Here is an 18,435-nt window from a genome sequence, read left to right as displayed (position 1 = left end):
GATAGAATTCCTAATCGTATGTGATGCCATCTGAGGATCTAATTGTACAGAAGAGCTAGACAAGACAAATGCAAGGCCATTAAATGGATTCATTCTTTATGATATCAGTCAGGTGCTTGTTTGTTTTTGGACCGGCCCATGGAAGAGTCCTCTTGGTTCAATGCATCATGGGTACAGAGACTCAATCAAAGAAACACATGAAGGAGCATGCTGTACTGGAATGTACAAATTAGCTTTTTGGGCTTAGATTAAAGCATTTCCCAGTGGGCAACAGCTGAAGCCATGCTGTAGAGGCCATGAAACACTCTGTCCCATTGGCGGCCTGAACCAAGAGACCCCTTCTTCTGGGCAACTGGGTCAGACAGGAAACCCCTCACTCGGTCTGGGCACTTAAGTAAGCTTGTTCTCTCTCAATTCTCCCCCAGACACACCATCCTGAGAAGCCACTTTTTCCTACCACAGGAAGCCCAAGAGAACACTATAGCTAGCAGTCTGACAGGCAAACTGAACCCTGGCCTTTTATATCCTGCCAGGTTCGAGAAGTTGGACATCACCCCAAAAAGCGCCCAGAAGATTAAGCCCGTGCTGGAGCGCTGGATGGCCGAGGCGGAAGCCCGCCATCGCTCTGGTATGCAGAACCTGACCGAGTTTATCGGCAGCGAGCCCTCCAAAAAGCGCAAACGCCGGACCTCTTTCACGCCGCAGGCCCTGGAAATCCTCAACAGCCACTTCGAGAAGAATACTCACCCCTCCGGTCAGGAGATGACAGAAATCGCAGAGAAACTGAACTATGATCGCGAGGTGGTGCGCGTTTGGTTCTGCAATAAGAGGCAAGCATTGAAAAACACTATAAAGAGGCTTAAACAGCCCGAGCTCGGGCCAGTCGCACCGATGGACCCTATGGTTGATAATATGGAGGAACACCCTTAGCTTGATACGAGTGCCACGAGGCGAACATGCACCGATGACGAAACTTCTGATGTTGTGGACTTAAAGACCTGGACGATTGCTATCCGATGCACCATCGACTGGATGAACTGTCAACAAAGGCAAAAATAAATATTTGTCAGTGTTATCATCACAAAAGCAAAAACCAAAAAAAGTTTAGAAAAAAAGAGAGTTATAGTACTGACTCATAAGCAGATTGTGAGGAATAAAGAACAAGGGTCTTGTTTAAATCAAGGATGGTGAAGAAACTACTTACCAAAGTTTGTTGCATCTGATACCTGAGGTTTTTTAATTGTAAATGTGTTTTACATTTTTACATTTTTACTGGCAAAAAAAGAAAAGAAAAAAAAAAAGATTCATGTGATGGGTGTATATGGGTGTGACATTTGATCTTTGTCTTATTTTATCACTTGGGTTTTTATGTAAATATTTCTGATAAATTGTCACCAAATTGAAATCACACGTTCCAAAAAAAACAAAACAAAACAACAACAACAAAAAAATCTTTGAGAAGTTTATTTCAAAATTGTCACATTTCTGCTGTCTGTCATTGTCAAATGTGTCATCTCACTTGTTCATTAACATTAAGGCATCCGTCATGAAAGAGTGCACTTGGGAGGAATATTTTGCAAAGAGATTCTCAGTGAACATGCCACAGATATCCACATTCGTTGCAGCTGTGATTAAAGCTATTTAATGGTGTTGCCAAAGCCTCCTAGCCAAAGAACAAGGACATTGTATGGCATACCTTGGCCTGAACCATTTTATCATTTTCAAGTGATCGGATGATTTTATTTTTAAAAGCTAAGGGTTACTGTTTTATTTTACTTGTCATGCTTGACAAAAAATACATACATGTATATACTTATAAAGATTTCAAGTAAATGAGATGAATTACTTTAAAAAAAATTCACTTGGGTTATGCAAGTTATCTTTTGTCTATGTGTCTTTTTCATCTTTGGTGCTTAAGGTTTTTTTGGTGCAGAAGCTTAATTGTGTCAGTCAGACTTTCTCAGATGGAAATGACTGGAAATACTCACCTTGGATGAAACATTTGACTGAATATACACCTAAATTTAAATTAAAATAAAGAATCAGTGTCTCAAATACTGCACCATCCTACAAACCTTCAGCCCATCTTACAGTTAGATTTAGAGTAATGTAATGAATTGTTTTTAGTCTCTTTTTCCTTATGCTTTTTATTGTATAGTTCTTATACTGTATAACAAGCATTTCAACTAAAAAATAAAAGCAGTGGTAACTAACTGGTAACTAAAAAAGTATGATGTTCATTTTAACACTGATGTTAAAATAGCCTAGAAGTTCAATGATAGCAAATGTTTAAAGTATTTTGCTGTGGACATGATTATTCAACGATATCTCGCAACCAGTTTGTAGGCATTTAACGCGGTGGCTAATTCGTACAAAGTTGTACTCATATGATTTTGGCAGGCTAAGGTGTAGGACATTCATACAAATTCATACGAATTACCCACCTCGTAAAATACGTATGAATGGCCATGAGATCGGATTGGAATATTCACTTCATACTTAAACAGAGAGCAAAAATAGTCAGTTTACAAATAAATTAAATGTTTTGAAAAGAAAATCTTTTGAGGTATTTATGCAAATGTAATTCAACGCAATGGGCATAAGTTACAGAAAAATTGTCTTGCTTCTGACATCTACGTAACGGATAACTTGATTCGCATTAAAAAAAAATTGAATGCCTGATTGCATTGACTCGGCTCATCTCGTATTAGATGAAATCCCCCCATCCTGTTCATTTTCATGAATTCAGTAGCATGGCATTTGTGTGTGGCTGCAGAGACAGGACGTCTTAAGGTATACAGGCTTATGAAATAAAGCTGTAACCAAAAATTCAAACCAAGAGACGAGAATCTTAGTTCTGCCTTTGCTCATGTTTTCAATGCTGGACCAAAGCTCAATAGTTTTATGCACATTGTACAGAGAAATGGCTAAATGTCGCTGACAATCTTGAAATATGTAACTGATTGAAGAAAACTGATTAAATGGAGTATATCATTCAAATTACCTCAGCACTGTCCTGCTAAGTAGTGAGCAATGTCATAAGATGCTACCTTTCTGCAAAGGTTCACAGCGAAACACAAAAGACTTGTGTATATGTTTGTAAGTAGTTACACCTGCTTTTCTTAACGATGTGCTTTCCAGGGTCACGTGTATAGAACAGACATTGTTACATGACTTTCCTCTATTTTATTGTTTAGATTCTGCATTGTTGTTTGTTTATCTCCTTTCACTATGTAAGATAGATTTTTTTGAGTTTAATTGCCTGGAATTGCCCCGTATAAATGGGGAACAAAGAAAACTTTGTGGTTCAACTCAATTGTTTTTGAAAGATGATGGAAACCTTTGGAGATTTATTGAAGTACACACACTGGTATACATACATGCATACACACACACACACACACACACACACACACACACAGTCGAGTTTGAAATGTTGTTATTACTCTCAAGACCTCGAAACCAAAGCTGTTTAACCTGCTAAGGATGCTTTAAATTTTATAGACTGAAAACTGTATGTATTATATAGAGCAATATCTGTCCGGTCAGTTAAGCTGCACTTTGTGTATTTCTTAACAGCTTCAAGTCTGTCACATTAATTTGTACCATATAAAAAAATTAATAATAAACAGTTGTTTGACATGAAACACAATGGCTGCATTTCTTACTATAGAATGTTAAACATAGCATTTTAATTCACATAAATGTCTGTTTTTTAAATCCTGATCAAAGTATACCATATTTAAAGATAAAAAGGAAGATTAAAAAAAACATACTAATAAAGTAAATACTACATTCACACCTTGTTGTAATTACTCAAAGACAACCTGTAATGTTATAGTTGGATCTTTGCACTATTATGTATTTCTGTGGCAACAGTATTAATGCTAAAATTAATCTGTAATTTGAGTAAAATAAATAGAAAAAAACTACAATACATCAAAAAACAGTCGGTTTGCCAATACCTAATAAATAATTTTTTTGTTAATTTATCAGGACATTGAACTGTATCGCATGTATTTAAACAATATTTCTCATCCATATTTAAAAAAATTATATTTATTTTTCATCATAGGTTTGTGTGTGTGTGTGTGTGTGTGTGTGTGTGAGTGTTTGTCGTTCGTGTGTAGTTCTGAATTTCAAAGAATTTCTTGATTTTTTTATTTTTATTAAAAATGGTAATAACTATACTTTCATTTTTTTCACTCATTCACTCGTTAAGTTGCTGATCACATACAATAAGGTTTTAGTTGAAAAATATTTTATTTTCAAATATTTAAAAGTTAGGACTTTTATAAAACACAGATTATTTGGGTCCAAATGAATTGGAATGCAAAAAACTTGTATAGGGATTTTGAATGCATTATGAAGGTTATGAGGAATAATTGATGCAGGTCAGCTGAATTATTGAAATTCAATGGACACTTCTCTCTCACACACAATCTCTCAGTTCTATCATTACTAAAAATGAGCATTCGAGTTCATCCTGCCTGTTCTTTATCAACCAGTATTATCTTCAGATATCTTCACCCCAACGCCACTTAAGTCATGCACAGCTCTAGTGCAGGTTTTTCAACTTCATCATTTAAGCTAGAAAAAAGTTATATAACAACTATAAAACAACAAAGGCTTAACAGCTATATGATGTCGATGATGATGATGATGGTGGTGGTGGTGAACAATAGCTATGTAGCGATAGTAAAACTTTAAATTACTTGCAGATATTTCAAATGATGCCTCATAAACTGTTGTCTCATACAGTAGCAGAGTAGTGGAGTCACAAGATTGAACATTCATTCTGCAAAACAATCCCGTTTAGACTTTAAAAGAAACATTGTCCAGCTATTCTAGCCATGTTAAACCCACTTTATTTCCCAGTAATTCGTCTCTTCCTCTGAATAATAGCCGTCTTTCATTCTGTCCTCTGTAATGTGCCGTCCTCCCATGTAATCGCTGATATAAAGTGAAGAGTCACACAGAAATGCTTTTCTCCTTATAGCTGAACAGGATTTCAATGCTGAATTCACACTTGAAGCAAACCAACAGCCCACGGGCTTCCAGGGTCAGCAGCCATTCATTTAGATTTCCATAGGGTCAATAGACAAGAATCTTGCCAGGGTTATTTCGCATAAATATTTCATTTCTTTGCAGCAACAGATAACAATAATGAGCCGTCTCTAAGAGAGAAAGCACATTCTCTGCTGAAAGGCTTTTGAAAGTAAACTCTGAAGTTTGTGACAGCTTCTCTTTGTGATGGTCCGTGAAGCCTTTGAAAGCATGACTGGCTGGCAAATTGAAGAGCGGTAAATAAATAAATATTAATCATAAAGAAGCACACACAACATAAATTATTAACATTAGGCTGAGAACTGATGTTGAAGATGTTTGTGCTGTCCTTTCTTGTTTCAAAAGTAGCAGATGTATTTTTCAGTTGTAGGCTAAAAGTTGTGCTATTTGATATTCTTTTGTTTTGTCTTCCATTTCATCATATTTTCCATTAGCTCTGTAATGAACGTGCAGAGATGTGCTATTTTTGCAACCATTGTCTTCGGCGTTCGGGCTGAAGCTTTTCAAAAACTTTGCCAAGTAGGAAGAAACGGAAAGAGTACAACAGCTCCATTTTTGAAGCAATTACAGGGGATATTTTTTTCTTTCTGACAAATAAGCCAAAGTTGCTTTTGGATACACGTGACTTGGGCAATAAGAAGGAAAGGTACAGTGGGGTCCGAAGGTCTAGAACCATTAGGTTATATTTAGCAGTTTTAATGTTATTTTTAAATTGGAAACAGCATATCAAATTGAAAAATGAACATGAATTTTAGAATGCCTTAAAATTTCTATGTACTGTAAGCATCTTGTAAATTAAATAAAATGGTTATTTATTAGTTGTAATAACATTTTTACATTTGTTCAATCTACTACCGGTTTAATGGTGTGTTACCTCATGATGAGTTTTTTGAAATCATACAAATTCATATGAAATCTTCAACTTGCACACTAGTTGTTTTCTTATGTTTTCCAGCTCGTGCATTCCCTTCAAAATGTCATCTCAGTGGGAATTAAATGTTCACTTCTGCAGAATTTTCCCCTGATGATGTCATGTTAGGTTCAGGTTTGCTTAATTTTAATACACATTGATGATTTTTGTTGAACCCTGGCATGCATTTCCCTCGTTGGCCACTTGAAAGTTATTTGCTTTGACCCATGTTATTTCTCAACATGAACATGTGCATGTCATGTCACATTCAATTTAATTATTTATATCTTCACCCTAGTCGAAAGAAAGGAAATCATGTCTAATGCAATACAGATATACAAACAACTGTATATTCCAAACATTTTCTAAAACAAACCTGTGACAGTGAGCTGTATTTTCTAGGCATAATTTCTAAGAACTTAATCATAAAATGAGGTAGGCAAATGCACCAATGCTTGTTTTCATTCTGCTTTCTTAATGTTTTCTGATCCGTTATGAAAAGCAGAAGCGCGTCATGGTTGTGGACCAACTTCCCTTAAAAGCAGAAGTCTCGATAATGCAGCGTATCTTGATCGATTTGTTTAGGCCAGAGAAAGCAATAATTATCCTCACGCTAGACTTCACGCTGCTTTTCAAAAGCAGAATTCTCTCATATACTGCTTGCTTCAATGGAACACGTTTCTGCTCAACTTCCAAGTGTCAGAAATTGCCCTGAGAGAGAAAGAGAGAAGGAAGACAAGAGAGGAGAAAACATTATGAAATGTCAGCAGCTCAAATGGATTACTGTTCAATATCAGTCAAGACACTCTGAGAAAGGAAAGTGAGGGAGAATATTCGGTTGTGGGTGAATGTGCGTGTGTTTGCGCGATGCCGATGCTTTTAAATTGTTCTTTTTGTTTTTCCATCAGTGGCGAGGTGCTCTCTTGGCTTATCTCCTCAGCAGTGGACGTGTGGCGGGACGATGTTCTAGGAAAATGAACTGTCGCCGTATCCCTCAAACGCGTCTACCTCGTACACTCCGAGGCGCATACACAAATATATAAGCCACTCAGGCATCTCTGCTGTTTGTGCACACCTTGTTGCCTCCGGAGGGGCAATTACCGATGCTCACAGCCTGTCTGAGGTGTCAGTGGATGGGCTCCCATCCCAATCCTCTCCCTCCATCCATCTCTCCTCTCCATTATCAGCAGGGTAAATAATGCCCTTGCCTCTGATGCTGATGGAGATGTGACTGGGACAACAGATCCAATTGCCCTCCGCTCCATTTATCTTTAGCAGCTAAAGCGGCGTTTTAGCGTTCGGTATGTAGAACTTTGAGGTAAGTCGAACAACAAACCTCTGGCTATGGGATGCAATGCAGAATAGTGCATAACTACTACCCAAATATAATATAATATAATATAATATAATATAATATAATATAATATAATATAATATAATATAATATAATATAATATAATATAATATAATATAATATAATATAATATAATATAATATAATATAATATAATATAATATAATATAATATAATATAATATTTATAAACAGCTGCTTAAACTCACAGAATTGTGCCCTAATGTGCCGATTTCCTTAAATGATTGTCCACTACACAAATAAGTAAATGGATGAATGGATGTATGTAATAATGAATGAATTAATTAATTAATTGCTCATTTAAAAAAAAATGTCATAGGGTCAAATACAATGCTCCTGGTTGACCACTGCCTGTTTCTACATGTGTAACCACAGCTCAACACAAAGACCACAATTTCCATGACTTCAGTTCTTGAAAGTTAAAGTCATATTTATTTCCATTTTTTGACGCGTCAAAAAAATAAAATAAAATAAAAAAGAAATAGTGCAGGAGTTTGGTTTAATATATCAGTTGTTGATTGGATTGAGGCAGATCTGAGATCTCTCTCCCAGATCTCTATGACTAAAGTGCTATTTTATTTAAATACTACTTTAAGTAAATTTCTCATGCGTCTCTGTTTCCAAAATGTACTTGCAAATTTAATAATTTAAGACTTTTCGATGGCAACTCATCTTTTTCTTTTCTATGAGAAACAATAAGAGCTGGAGGAGACAGGTTTAGGGTAGAGGCTTTTGGTCCACTCATTAGTGGTCAGCTGCTCCCTGAACATTCAGACTCTCCTGTCCCCCCTCTCCTCCTCTCCAGGCCCTGATGAAACCCTTTTCACCCACTCAGGGAAAGAAAATGGCTGCAGGAGGAGGAGAAAATCTTAGAGGTGCATTGCACAAAGAGTCCTGGATGTCAACAGGCCCATAATGATACCTGATAGCCCCTGGAAAACACTCCTCTCTCTTTCCCCGTTTTCTTCTTTTAATTTGCCTCTTTTTCTTTTCCTATAGAGCCCTTCTCGGCCCTACATGCGTCGTACACGATGCACTTGAAAGCATAATTAGAGGTAAAACAGTGTCTGGATCTCCCATCATCCTTCTGCGTGGCTATCGCAAGGTCCTTTGTTTTTAAACCTCTCTCCTCAAAAATCTCCTTTTCTCCCTGACTTTTTGAAAAGCTGCTCTAAAGGAGGTGGGGGTAGTGAGAGGGTGAAAAGTGGGAGCAAGAGAGAAAGAGAAAACGCAAGAGAGTTCCCTCTGCGAGTCGCCAAGGTGCTCTCTAGTCCATTGTGCAGTGTGCTGTCAGGTTAAATTAGGGAGTACAGGCTCTGTGAGTGTAAAAAAATCAATACTTGATGGAAGATTGCTCCCCGGAAAATCTGTTTTGATTCCAGGATTAATTCTTGACCAAAGGCTCCGCTGAAATGACATGCCATTAGGGCCGAAAATGAACACATTCGGCAGTGGAAATTGGATGGAAATGTGTCAGGTGATTGCCCCGGCTGCTTGTTTTGCTCTCCTGGAGAGCGAGAGAGGAAGGGAGAGTGCGTGAGGGGGAAAGTGCAGCACTGGAGGAAGGTGTGGCGGCAAAAAGCCTCGGATCCGCAGGCCCCTCGGAATACATTTTCAGGCCTCAGCCGTGGCCCTCCGGAGTATTCTCTGGGCCATTGTTGTCCGGCTCTTGCAAATGCACTCTGTGCAAGGTGAAATGCATTTGTCCACTGGCTGCGTCTCTCCTGTGTGTTCCCACAAAGCGCAAGATGAAGAATAGCCCATCTTAAAATAAAGCAGGGACCTCTTTTCTTTGTCTCTGTGGTGCGGACGAAAGAAAGGGAAAATGCAATATTGATGAGAGTAATGTGTTTGTCATCGCTTGTAGCGTATCTCCTGCACCTGAGTACAAGAAACGAAAACACAAGATGCTGCTCGCTAAGATAACATGCTTTAAAAGCATTGTAAAGTGCTGGAACTAGAGTTCAAATGAAAGAAATCAATAGAAAATTAGTTGATTGTTTTTTTTTTGTCCTTAAAATCTACTGCAAGCTTAAAGTTAAAAAATTTTTTTATTATTATTTATTGATATTTATTTAGAAAAAAATGTGTGTTTACAAATGTTTTAAAATGCGTACTTTTTCAATTCTGTTGTACTTGTAACTACGGTAAATACTGTACACTTTTACAAGAGTGAGTTCACTTTAAGTACTTTTTTATGTATATTTTATTTATTAATTTATAAATGATTTATACATATACATTTATTAGTGTTTTAAAGTGTTTGTTTTACATTCTTAATTACTGTACTTGAATGCATTCAAATCAACCTACATGCTAATTCAATTATTTCACCTTATGCTTACAAATATGAGTACACATTTATTTCTGAAAGTCTTAGCTACTGTTAAAATACATATTTATTTATTGATTTTGAAGATATTTGTACAGTTCTGAAATATAAAAATATTGTTTATTTCGTTTATCAAATATTTGTAATGTTATAAATCTTTAAATAGTTTACTGTATTTAAATAGAAGGAAGCGTTCAAATAAACCTGCAACATAATAATTTCATAATTATTTCACCTTAGGTTTTTTTCTGAAATGGGAGTAGGTTTTTTTCAGTTGTGAAAGTCTACTGTAAGCTGAAACTTGCTTAGCTTTTTAACTTTTCCACTGAATCTAAGCAGCAAAATCACTGTATGGTGGGGTTTCAATTAAATTTCACCATGGATTCCTGAGGGTTCCTAGCACCTGTGATGAATTTGGATTTTCCACACTGATATCAGCACTGAACAAAGTGCTAACGGTGAGGAAAAGAACCTTAAATGGATACATTTCTACCCACTGGGCAAGTAGAGGATGATTCTCTTCTCATGAAACTCTGACCTGCTGTGCCACTTCACTGACTGAACCATCACACGAGCTTGTAAAAATTGGGCCCATTATGAGATATAATTTATAACCAGAATCAAGCACTATTCACTGTCGTGCAAGGCACCTTTGAGGATGACAAATGACTCATGCAGAGTTCATTTCAAAAGTTGCATACCCGAAAATTATTCCTTTCCCAAAATAACAGTAAAGATAAATGAGGTGTTTTAATTTGCATAATTATAAAGGTCACAGTTCTGCTGAGGTGGATTCATCCTCTTCACGTTACAATACTAGTCTATTTAGCACGTGTAACATAGGCTAATACTTTGAATTAGACTAGCCAAATTAATTAGACTGCTCATTTAACATAGCACTTTTTGAGAAATAAAGTCATGTTTCTTAAGTGATGGTGACACTTTAATTAATGTATTGATCTTATAATGCTTTCGGTAATCTAAAAATGATTCCATCTTTGACTTTGTCTAATTGTCCCAGAATACCGGGGGAAACAATCACTGTCAGCTCCTTTAATTTCCAGTGAAGTGTTTACTCTAAATATCATTACTGGCTATTGACAGTAGCTCGAGTCGTTTGAACTCGCATTCTCATCTTCAATAAGATTCCTTATACAGGACAATTCCGTTATTGGACTATTTGTATCGAGCTAATACGTCTGCAAAACAATATTCGTGTCCATGAGCAATTACGTTACACTAATAAATATGTCTTTACAGTCGATTCACTACACACTGCCTGTACCTCGCAGAACGACGAACTCTGTTGAAACCAGACACAGTTTAATGTGAATCTAGCGGCATCTAGCGGTATATATATATATATATATATATATATACAGTACAGACCAAAAGTTTGGACACACCTTCTCATTCAAAGAGTTTTCTTTGTTTTCATGACTATGAAAATTGTAGATTCACACTGAAGGCATCAAGGGCTATTTGACAAAGAAGGAGAGTGATGGGGTGCTGCGCCAGATGACCTGGCCTCCACAGTCACCGGACCTGAACCCAATCGAGATGGTTTAGGGGTGAGCTGGACCGCAGACAGAAGGCAAAAGGGCCAACAAGTGCTAAGCATCTCTCGGGGAACTTCTTCAAGACTGCTGGAAGACCATTTCAGGGGACTACCTCTTGAAGCTCATCCAGAGAATGCCAAGAGTGTGCAAAGCAGTAATCAAAGCAAAAGGTGGCTACTTTGAAGAACCTAGAATATGACATATTTTCAGTTGTTTCACACTTTTTTGTTATGTATATAATTACATATATAATTCCACATGTGTTAATTCATAGTTTTGATGCATTCAGTGTGAATCTACAATTTTCATAGTCATGAAAATAAAAAAAACTCTTTGAATGAGAAGGTGTGTCCAAACTTTTGGTCTGTACTGTACAGTACATATAAATATATATATATATATATATATATATATATATATATATATATATATATATATATATATATATATATATAAACAATAATTTAAATTTAATTTGTATTAAAAACTATTTCTTTTCATTTCAATATACTTAACTATATTAAAGCAAAGTTTCGTCTTCACTGGGTACTATGTTAATATCCACACTGAATCATTAGTAAATCTAATTAAGCAAGGACATTCTTAATTATTTATTGATTTTTATTATTATTATGCTTTAAACGACAAACATAAAACAATACAAATCACATGATAAAGCAAGAGGAACGAAGGATATAGAAAAGAAAGAAAGAAAAGAAAAGAAACAATTATATAGACATGCAGGACCTTTGCGTTACTCAAAAATTTTAAAGATTGAGTTTGATTGCCTTTCTATTAGTACTATCTCTGGTACTATGTTGAATAGTACAAAAATTGTTTATTTTTTATTTTTTATAAAACACAGTGAAACGGGGTTTTTGTTGTTAGAAAATGTACACTTATAGTGAAACTTAACTAATTAAATAAAAATTAAAATCGATAAAGTATTCGTTATTCACATTATAATAACTAAAATATCCAAAATCTATATTTTAAAAATTAAAATTAAAATTAAATCATAATTCATCCTCATAACATAACTTTTTAGCTACAGATGTGGGGTACAGTTTCCAAGTGCAAAGAGCAAAAACAGAGCAATTACATCAATATAATGAGTTCAACAGGATAAAATTTATGAATTACTTTGAAAGAGATTTATTTATTTTTTGTTTGTAAAAAAAAAAAAAAAAAAAAAAAAAGAAAAACTTGTGAGGTAATAACCAAAAAAAAAATAAAGATTTTTAGGCTGTGAAAAACCAGTTTGACCACATATTGTATCAGTTAGATTGACTATAGGCATGTCAACCAATATAACATTTCTAAATAAGCAAACTATACCAGTCCAGAATTAATCGCAGAGAAAGCAAGAGGACATCACTTTAAATGATTCGTTACATCGCAGGTTAAATAAACTCCTGCGCTGCACACGCAGACCAGCAGGTGGCGATACAATGTGTAAATACGCCCAGAAGCGACCAGAAGAAGAAAAGCTCTTCTGATGAGGTCAGTCACATGACCACGTGGATTTGATGTGGTTTATGGATCCTGTCAAAGGCCCAAACAAGTACTCATCAAATACATTTTCATGTTGAGTTCACACTCAGTGAGATTACCTTAGCTTGGCAACATTATGTCGTGGGTGAAATTAGTGGCGTCTAGCGAGGATGTGTTCGACGAGGATGTGGATGATATTAGTCTGCAGAACAAAGAATGGAAATACAACATGGAAAAACGCGCAAAGGTACGTGACTAGTCGTTTATTAATATTGAACTTAAACATGCTTCTACTGAAATATTTTGGTATCGTTTTTATCCAATCTAAATCAGTGATCGTTCGTGCATCGTGAGTTTTTTTCCACACGTTTTCACGTTCACTGTTGACGTGAAAAAGAAAAAGCAGGGTGAAAGTAGCGCAGTCTAGAAACGACTGCCGTGTGGTTTTCTGTCAGGATGGTTTCAGAGATGGCAGTGATGCAGGGAAAGAAGCGTCTCTACAAACTGGTTTCAACATGGGCTACACGGAAGGAGCCGCTAAAATGACAGTCTTCGGTCAACTTAAAGGAATCATGAGGTAAGCAGCTGCATTGGTCTTTTTAGTATAAATCCGTGCAAAAAAAACCTCGCAACAGTGAGAATAAATAATATTTATCTAGTTAACTACACTATATAGGTATTTTGTATGAATAATATAATATAATCATTTTGCTTTACAAGTAAAGAGTTCACGTGACGCTCTAAAATACATTACTAGTGTACACAGAATGTTCCACTGATGGTTTCTATGCAATGTATGGTTTCTATTTGCTATTGTTAGGGAATACCTGGCGTTCTAGGATTGTTCTGTGCAGGTTTTTTTTAAAACAAAAACTAACATTCTCAGAACGTTCTGGTAATAAAAAGTACAACAAAACGTCAAAATAAATGGCATTTGTTTTAAACAAACAACAATCATTAACAATCATTTTGGATTCGTATTGCATGTCAAGCAGCGCTGTTATCGCTAACTCTATTGAAATGCTAAAACTAATATCAAATAAAATGAAGCTGAATAGAAATATTAGTAAAATAATAAAAATGACATAAGCACAAAGCAAAACTACTAAAACCTAGGATTAAATTGAAAGTAGGGCTGGGCGATATACAAAAAAAAAAAGATATCTCGATATTGTCAAATTTTTTACGATATTCGATATATATCTCGATATGTTTGCATTTAAATAATAAAAAATAAAACATGATTTTCTTTTGCCCATTAAAAAAAAAAAAAAAAACATTTAGATTAAACAGCTAATTTAAGCAGTTAAAAAATCTAGACCAAGAGATCACTTACTGCTTTTTATTAATGAATACATGTAGGCCTATATGTAACTGAAGCAGTGCAAATTAAGTAACAGTTACAGAAAGTGCATTCTGTCAACTTTTTAGTGCATGCAATTCACAATTTATACTATGCAACTGGGATAAGTATTTTATTTTAAATTTTTAACAAGTTTTTAAGCTAAGAACACAAGTCTGTCAACTGTCTGTGGTTTTAAGAGAGGCTCTGTGGCATGAAACTATGTTCCTACTGACTCTAAAAACCCTCTTAGATGGGGAGCTAGTTGCTGAAGCACATAGCTATTTCTTATATATATATATATATATATATATATATATATATATATATATATATATATATAAATGAATACCAAAGACTTTTGCATTCTCTCTGTCTATATTATGGAATGGAAACTGGTAAACATATCAGTGAAATTCCCCAATAGTAATTCCAAATGGCCATAGCCTATGTTTCTCTATTCAAACATCAGCGGTCGAGTAAGTGCATTTATTTTGCGATCACAAATGCAAACAATACAGTTGAGATCTCACGACAGAACACAGACCGGCTGAACGACGCTTTCATTAGATCGCTCAATTCCAGCTTGTTAGTGTTTTCAGATTATCGTCGGCGGCTCTTCCGCAATGAGGAGTGCGCACGTGCGCATGGTTGCCAGATTGCTTAAAATAAGCAAACACCGGGAAGAAAATGTATCCTTGTAACAGTGGAGCTCTGATTGGGAGATTTAAACTCTTGTTATCTGGCAACCGCTATCATTACAGCTCTCGTAGTAGAGGGGCGTAGAGCAGTCAGCAGTTACAGGTTCCTTTTTTGGACATTCGGCGCGTTCTTTTGGGAAAGTATGCTTGAATTTGAAATATTCGATATTCCCGATATATTCAAATTGTACATCGTCGTCAAAATTATTCCGATAGTATCGCTAATATTCGATATATCGCCCAGCCCTAATTGAAAGCATACAAATGAAAGCTAAAGCAAATGTTAATAAATACTATAATAATAACACTTGTCAAGTTTAGACCAGGGTTATTATTAACTAAAATTACTAGAAATGTTTTTGTTAATCGAAATAAAATAATTTAATGTTAATATTTTAATTTTAAATTAATATTTTAGTACTTTGCACTTGTGTAAGGAGACCTGTCAATCATGCTAAATTGACTTGTTAAAAAAGGACCATGCAGTTTAAATCAAATCTAAAAATGTCCCTTTTTGTGCCACTATGCCTGTTCATATCCTACAGCTATTTTGTCCTTTCTTTTTGACCATTGTCGCATTTTCTTCTCCTTCCACAGTGCTGTTCGATGCTGGTGTCAGGTTCAGCTGCCTGGAAGCCCGGCTTTAGCATCAGTTACTGATCTGCTACAGAGATTGAAGACGCATGAGGATGAACTGGTGGAGGACATGAGGAAAGCCCAGCAGGGGCCTCCACCTAGCATGACTGAGATGGTGGATGACATGGAGGACCTAAATGTCGAGCAAAGCAACCGAGGTGGAGAATCTAGGTGCTCAAATAATGGGGGCTGTTGTGGGGGAGGTGGAGTGAATAATGATTGCTGTGGAAATGTTGGAGGCATGAGTGAAGATTCACCAAGAACTCTTTGCCAGCATTCTTTCTCTACTGGAGAGAGTCTGAAACATCTGCTGAAGTGCTGCTTGGACGTAGTAACAGAACTGGGGCTCCCTGAAGAATTAAAATTTCACATTCAGCAGCTCATAGACACTTGAAGTTGAACCACTGCAGCAGAGTATCTGAATAACATCCTGTGTGGGCAGGAAACAACAAGCAAATTCCTGGAAAGAAAATAGCCTGTGCATTATTTGACTCAGATTGATTTGTGTATTTAAGGAGATTGTTTTTTTAATTATTCAATTGCTGTGATTTCAATTGAACTGCAGTTTTGCTGGATTGTACTTCAACTGTACTTTTTAATACCCTTTTATATTATAAATGATCTGATGTAAAGTTTCAAAAGGAAAATGAATTCTTTCCAGTCAACCTCCATCCAGTTGTTTTTATTAACATTTTTTTCACACATTTACCATTGTACCATTTACCACCAAATAAAAGCTATATATTTAATCAAGTTGTTATGTAATTATTTATCTGACGTTAAGTTGAGCTATTTTAGACACATACAATATATTTTATTACGCATATATGAGTAGTAGCTTTAGCTTGACACAATTTGGAGGTCACAAAGCTGCCCTGATGGAAAAAGTGTGCATAATTGTATTCAATGCGCACATACTTGTACTGAATGTGCACTTGTAGTAGTGTACTTCAAATCGTAAAAGTATATATATATATATATATATGTTTTTCCAAATAATTTTAATGAAATCGAAATCCACAAGTTTACTTAGTTCATTTTAAATGATTGTTTCATGACACTTATGCACACTTTTAAAAAGTTAAAGTACATTTCTTTTAATAATTACTTTTTTTGTGCTTTAAGCAGTGGCATTTCAATTTAAACTATAAATCTAAACAATTTAAACATCTCTTTATTTCATAACAAATAAATGTCCAAAAGTAATTAAGTGCATTATAGTGTACAAAAACATCACATTCTGTTCATACAGAAACATATTAAAGTATGTTAATTCTGTAAAAATAAATATATATATATATATATTTTTTAGAAGTATGCAGAAGTGTACTACCTTTTAAACTTTGCTATGTTTAGACAGACTGTGTTAATGCAGGTTCAAGATAGTTGTGTACTGTGTAGGTGTGTGTCTAATGGATGTGGAGACCTTTAGAATCAGATTTCACTGCATTCCTTTAATCTGAGACCATGCACTGCCCTCTTCAAGAGCTATAAAGGAAGAACAGGACCGAATAAAAGAAATGAAGGCACTCTCTGGCTCGACTGTTTTTCTCCCTCTTTTGGTTAATTAAAAGCACGTTATTAGACAAGAAACCATATTATCAGTAGAGAACCTTGAAGTTCACAGTTTCCTGTGGGGATTATATTCATAGACGGAAAGTGAAACTACATACGGTCATTAATACACGTCGATCTTCCTTGACGCATAAAGTGGTCGTCTGTCTTGACAACTAAATGGATAATTCTTAACATTTAGGTAGGTTTTATGACATTTGATTGTTTTAAAATTTCTGTCATACAAATTTTGGCGATCTGACGTATCGATTAATCTAACACGCAGTGATGTTGACAGTTCACATGACAGGGTCTTATTAAATAACGCTGAGTTTGGGAATCCAAGTTAAATGCATTCTGTTTGCTTAAAGGAAAATGTAAGGGAAAAAGTGCTTTAAATATACTTACGTGTAGAGCAGACTGTTGCAATAGTGTATGTGGTAAACAATGTCATCATTCTGAGTGCTGTGGACACTTGTGCCTTGCGCCGCAAAACAACCTCAGTCACCATATGTGATAATGTACAAACACTAAAACGCATCAATTACATGGAAAACTAAACATATAGCGTGAAAGTCTCCTTAAAAATTGAAAGTCTATTTGTATAGCAACTGGCTTTCTGAAATAGCTGTAATGAAGGTTTTTAAAAAAACTGGACGTTTATATTTTGTGTCCTTCTGGTTTATGGAGTGACTCGTGAATTGCCCGAGGATGGCACAATAACTGTCATAAAAATAAAATACATATTGAGGTTACTTAAGAAAATACATTGTGGAATATTTTGTAATATTATGGATTTCAGAAAAAAAAAAAGAAAAAAGAATTTGCTCTTGGGTTTTTCTGTAAATGGAAACTAATGGAAACTCCCTAATAAAAATATACCTTACTAGGGATTTTAAAGTGGTCATATGACACGATTAAATTTTTTTTCTTTCTTTTTGGAGTGTTACAAGCGCTTGGTGCATAAACGAGTTCTATAAAGTTGCAAATAATAAAGTCCCAGGTTCAAAGAGATATTCTTTATAAAAGTTAAGAGTCAACCACAGCTACCTAAAACGGCTCATTCTAACACACCCCCACATGTCTACTTTATGATGTGGGGAGATTTGTGTAATGTTCACACAAAGAAGGAAGGCATAACTTTAATTCTTGCTGTTGCCGCCACCACCATGTTCTGAAGATGCTGTGTGTTTCATTGTTAAAGCGAAAATACTTTGTTTGGCCTTCCATAAGGGGAACACCAAAACAGTGGGTTAGTTGTATTTAATACACTGTTCCTGGACAGTTTAACCCAAATATTCAGATGTGTGCAGTGCATATTACAGAGGACGAGGACTGTAGCCAGCAATGCCAGTGTCTGTTGGCACTGTTGCTGGTGCTGGTGCTTTTGACTCACAGCCTGTAAGTATGTTCCCTGTTGATACTACACTTGTACTGCGTTTGCTAAGACGCTATGGGAAAAAGCCC

The 18,435-nt window shown here is 35.6% G+C and overlaps 3 protein-coding genes across 7 annotated transcripts in view; all 3 read left to right on the top strand.

The window, feature by feature from the left end:
• The window catches only part of pou6f2 (POU class 6 homeobox 2), a 101,378-nt gene extending 97,732 nt beyond the window's left edge, over window positions 1-3,646 (top strand). For 2 of the 3 annotated variants that reach the window (XM_059524415.1, XM_059524416.1), the window contains one exon: window positions 426-3,646. In XM_059524415.1, the coding sequence (XP_059380398.1) occupies window positions 426-930 (505 nt within the window). In that variant the 3' untranslated portion in view covers window positions 931-3,646. The remainder of the gene's footprint in view (window positions 1-425) is intronic. The other variant, XM_059524417.1, reaches the window with a different exon arrangement.
• Window positions 3,647-12,856: 9,210 nt separating this feature from the next.
• The window catches only part of LOC132115957 (uncharacterized), a 17,580-nt gene continuing 12,001 nt past the window's right edge, over window positions 12,857-18,435 (top strand). The window contains exon 1 of one of the 3 annotated variants that reach the window (XM_059524400.1): window positions 12,857-12,982. The gene's annotated coding sequence lies outside the window, so the exon portion shown is untranslated. Of the gene's footprint in view, window positions 12,983-16,560; window positions 17,171-18,435 lie in introns of those variants that run through there. The other 2 variants (XM_059524401.1, XM_059524399.1) reach the window with 2 other exon arrangements.
• On the top strand, window positions 12,872-15,808 carry otulina (OTU deubiquitinase with linear linkage specificity a). The gene is made up of 3 exons (XM_059524038.1): window positions 12,872-12,982; window positions 13,191-13,312; window positions 15,376-15,808. The coding sequence occupies exons 1-3, from the start codon at window positions 12,872-12,874 to the stop codon at window positions 15,806-15,808; spliced, it is 666 nt and encodes a 221-aa protein (XP_059380021.1).

The sequence above is a fragment of the Carassius carassius genome, chromosome 35 (assembly GCF_963082965.1).
Source record: "Carassius carassius chromosome 35, fCarCar2.1, whole genome shotgun sequence".
Taxonomy (NCBI): Eukaryota; Metazoa; Chordata; class Actinopteri; order Cypriniformes; family Cyprinidae; genus Carassius; species Carassius carassius.
The sequence above is the reverse complement of the archived record's forward strand: the minus strand, read 5'-3'. Positions and strand labels throughout refer to the sequence as shown.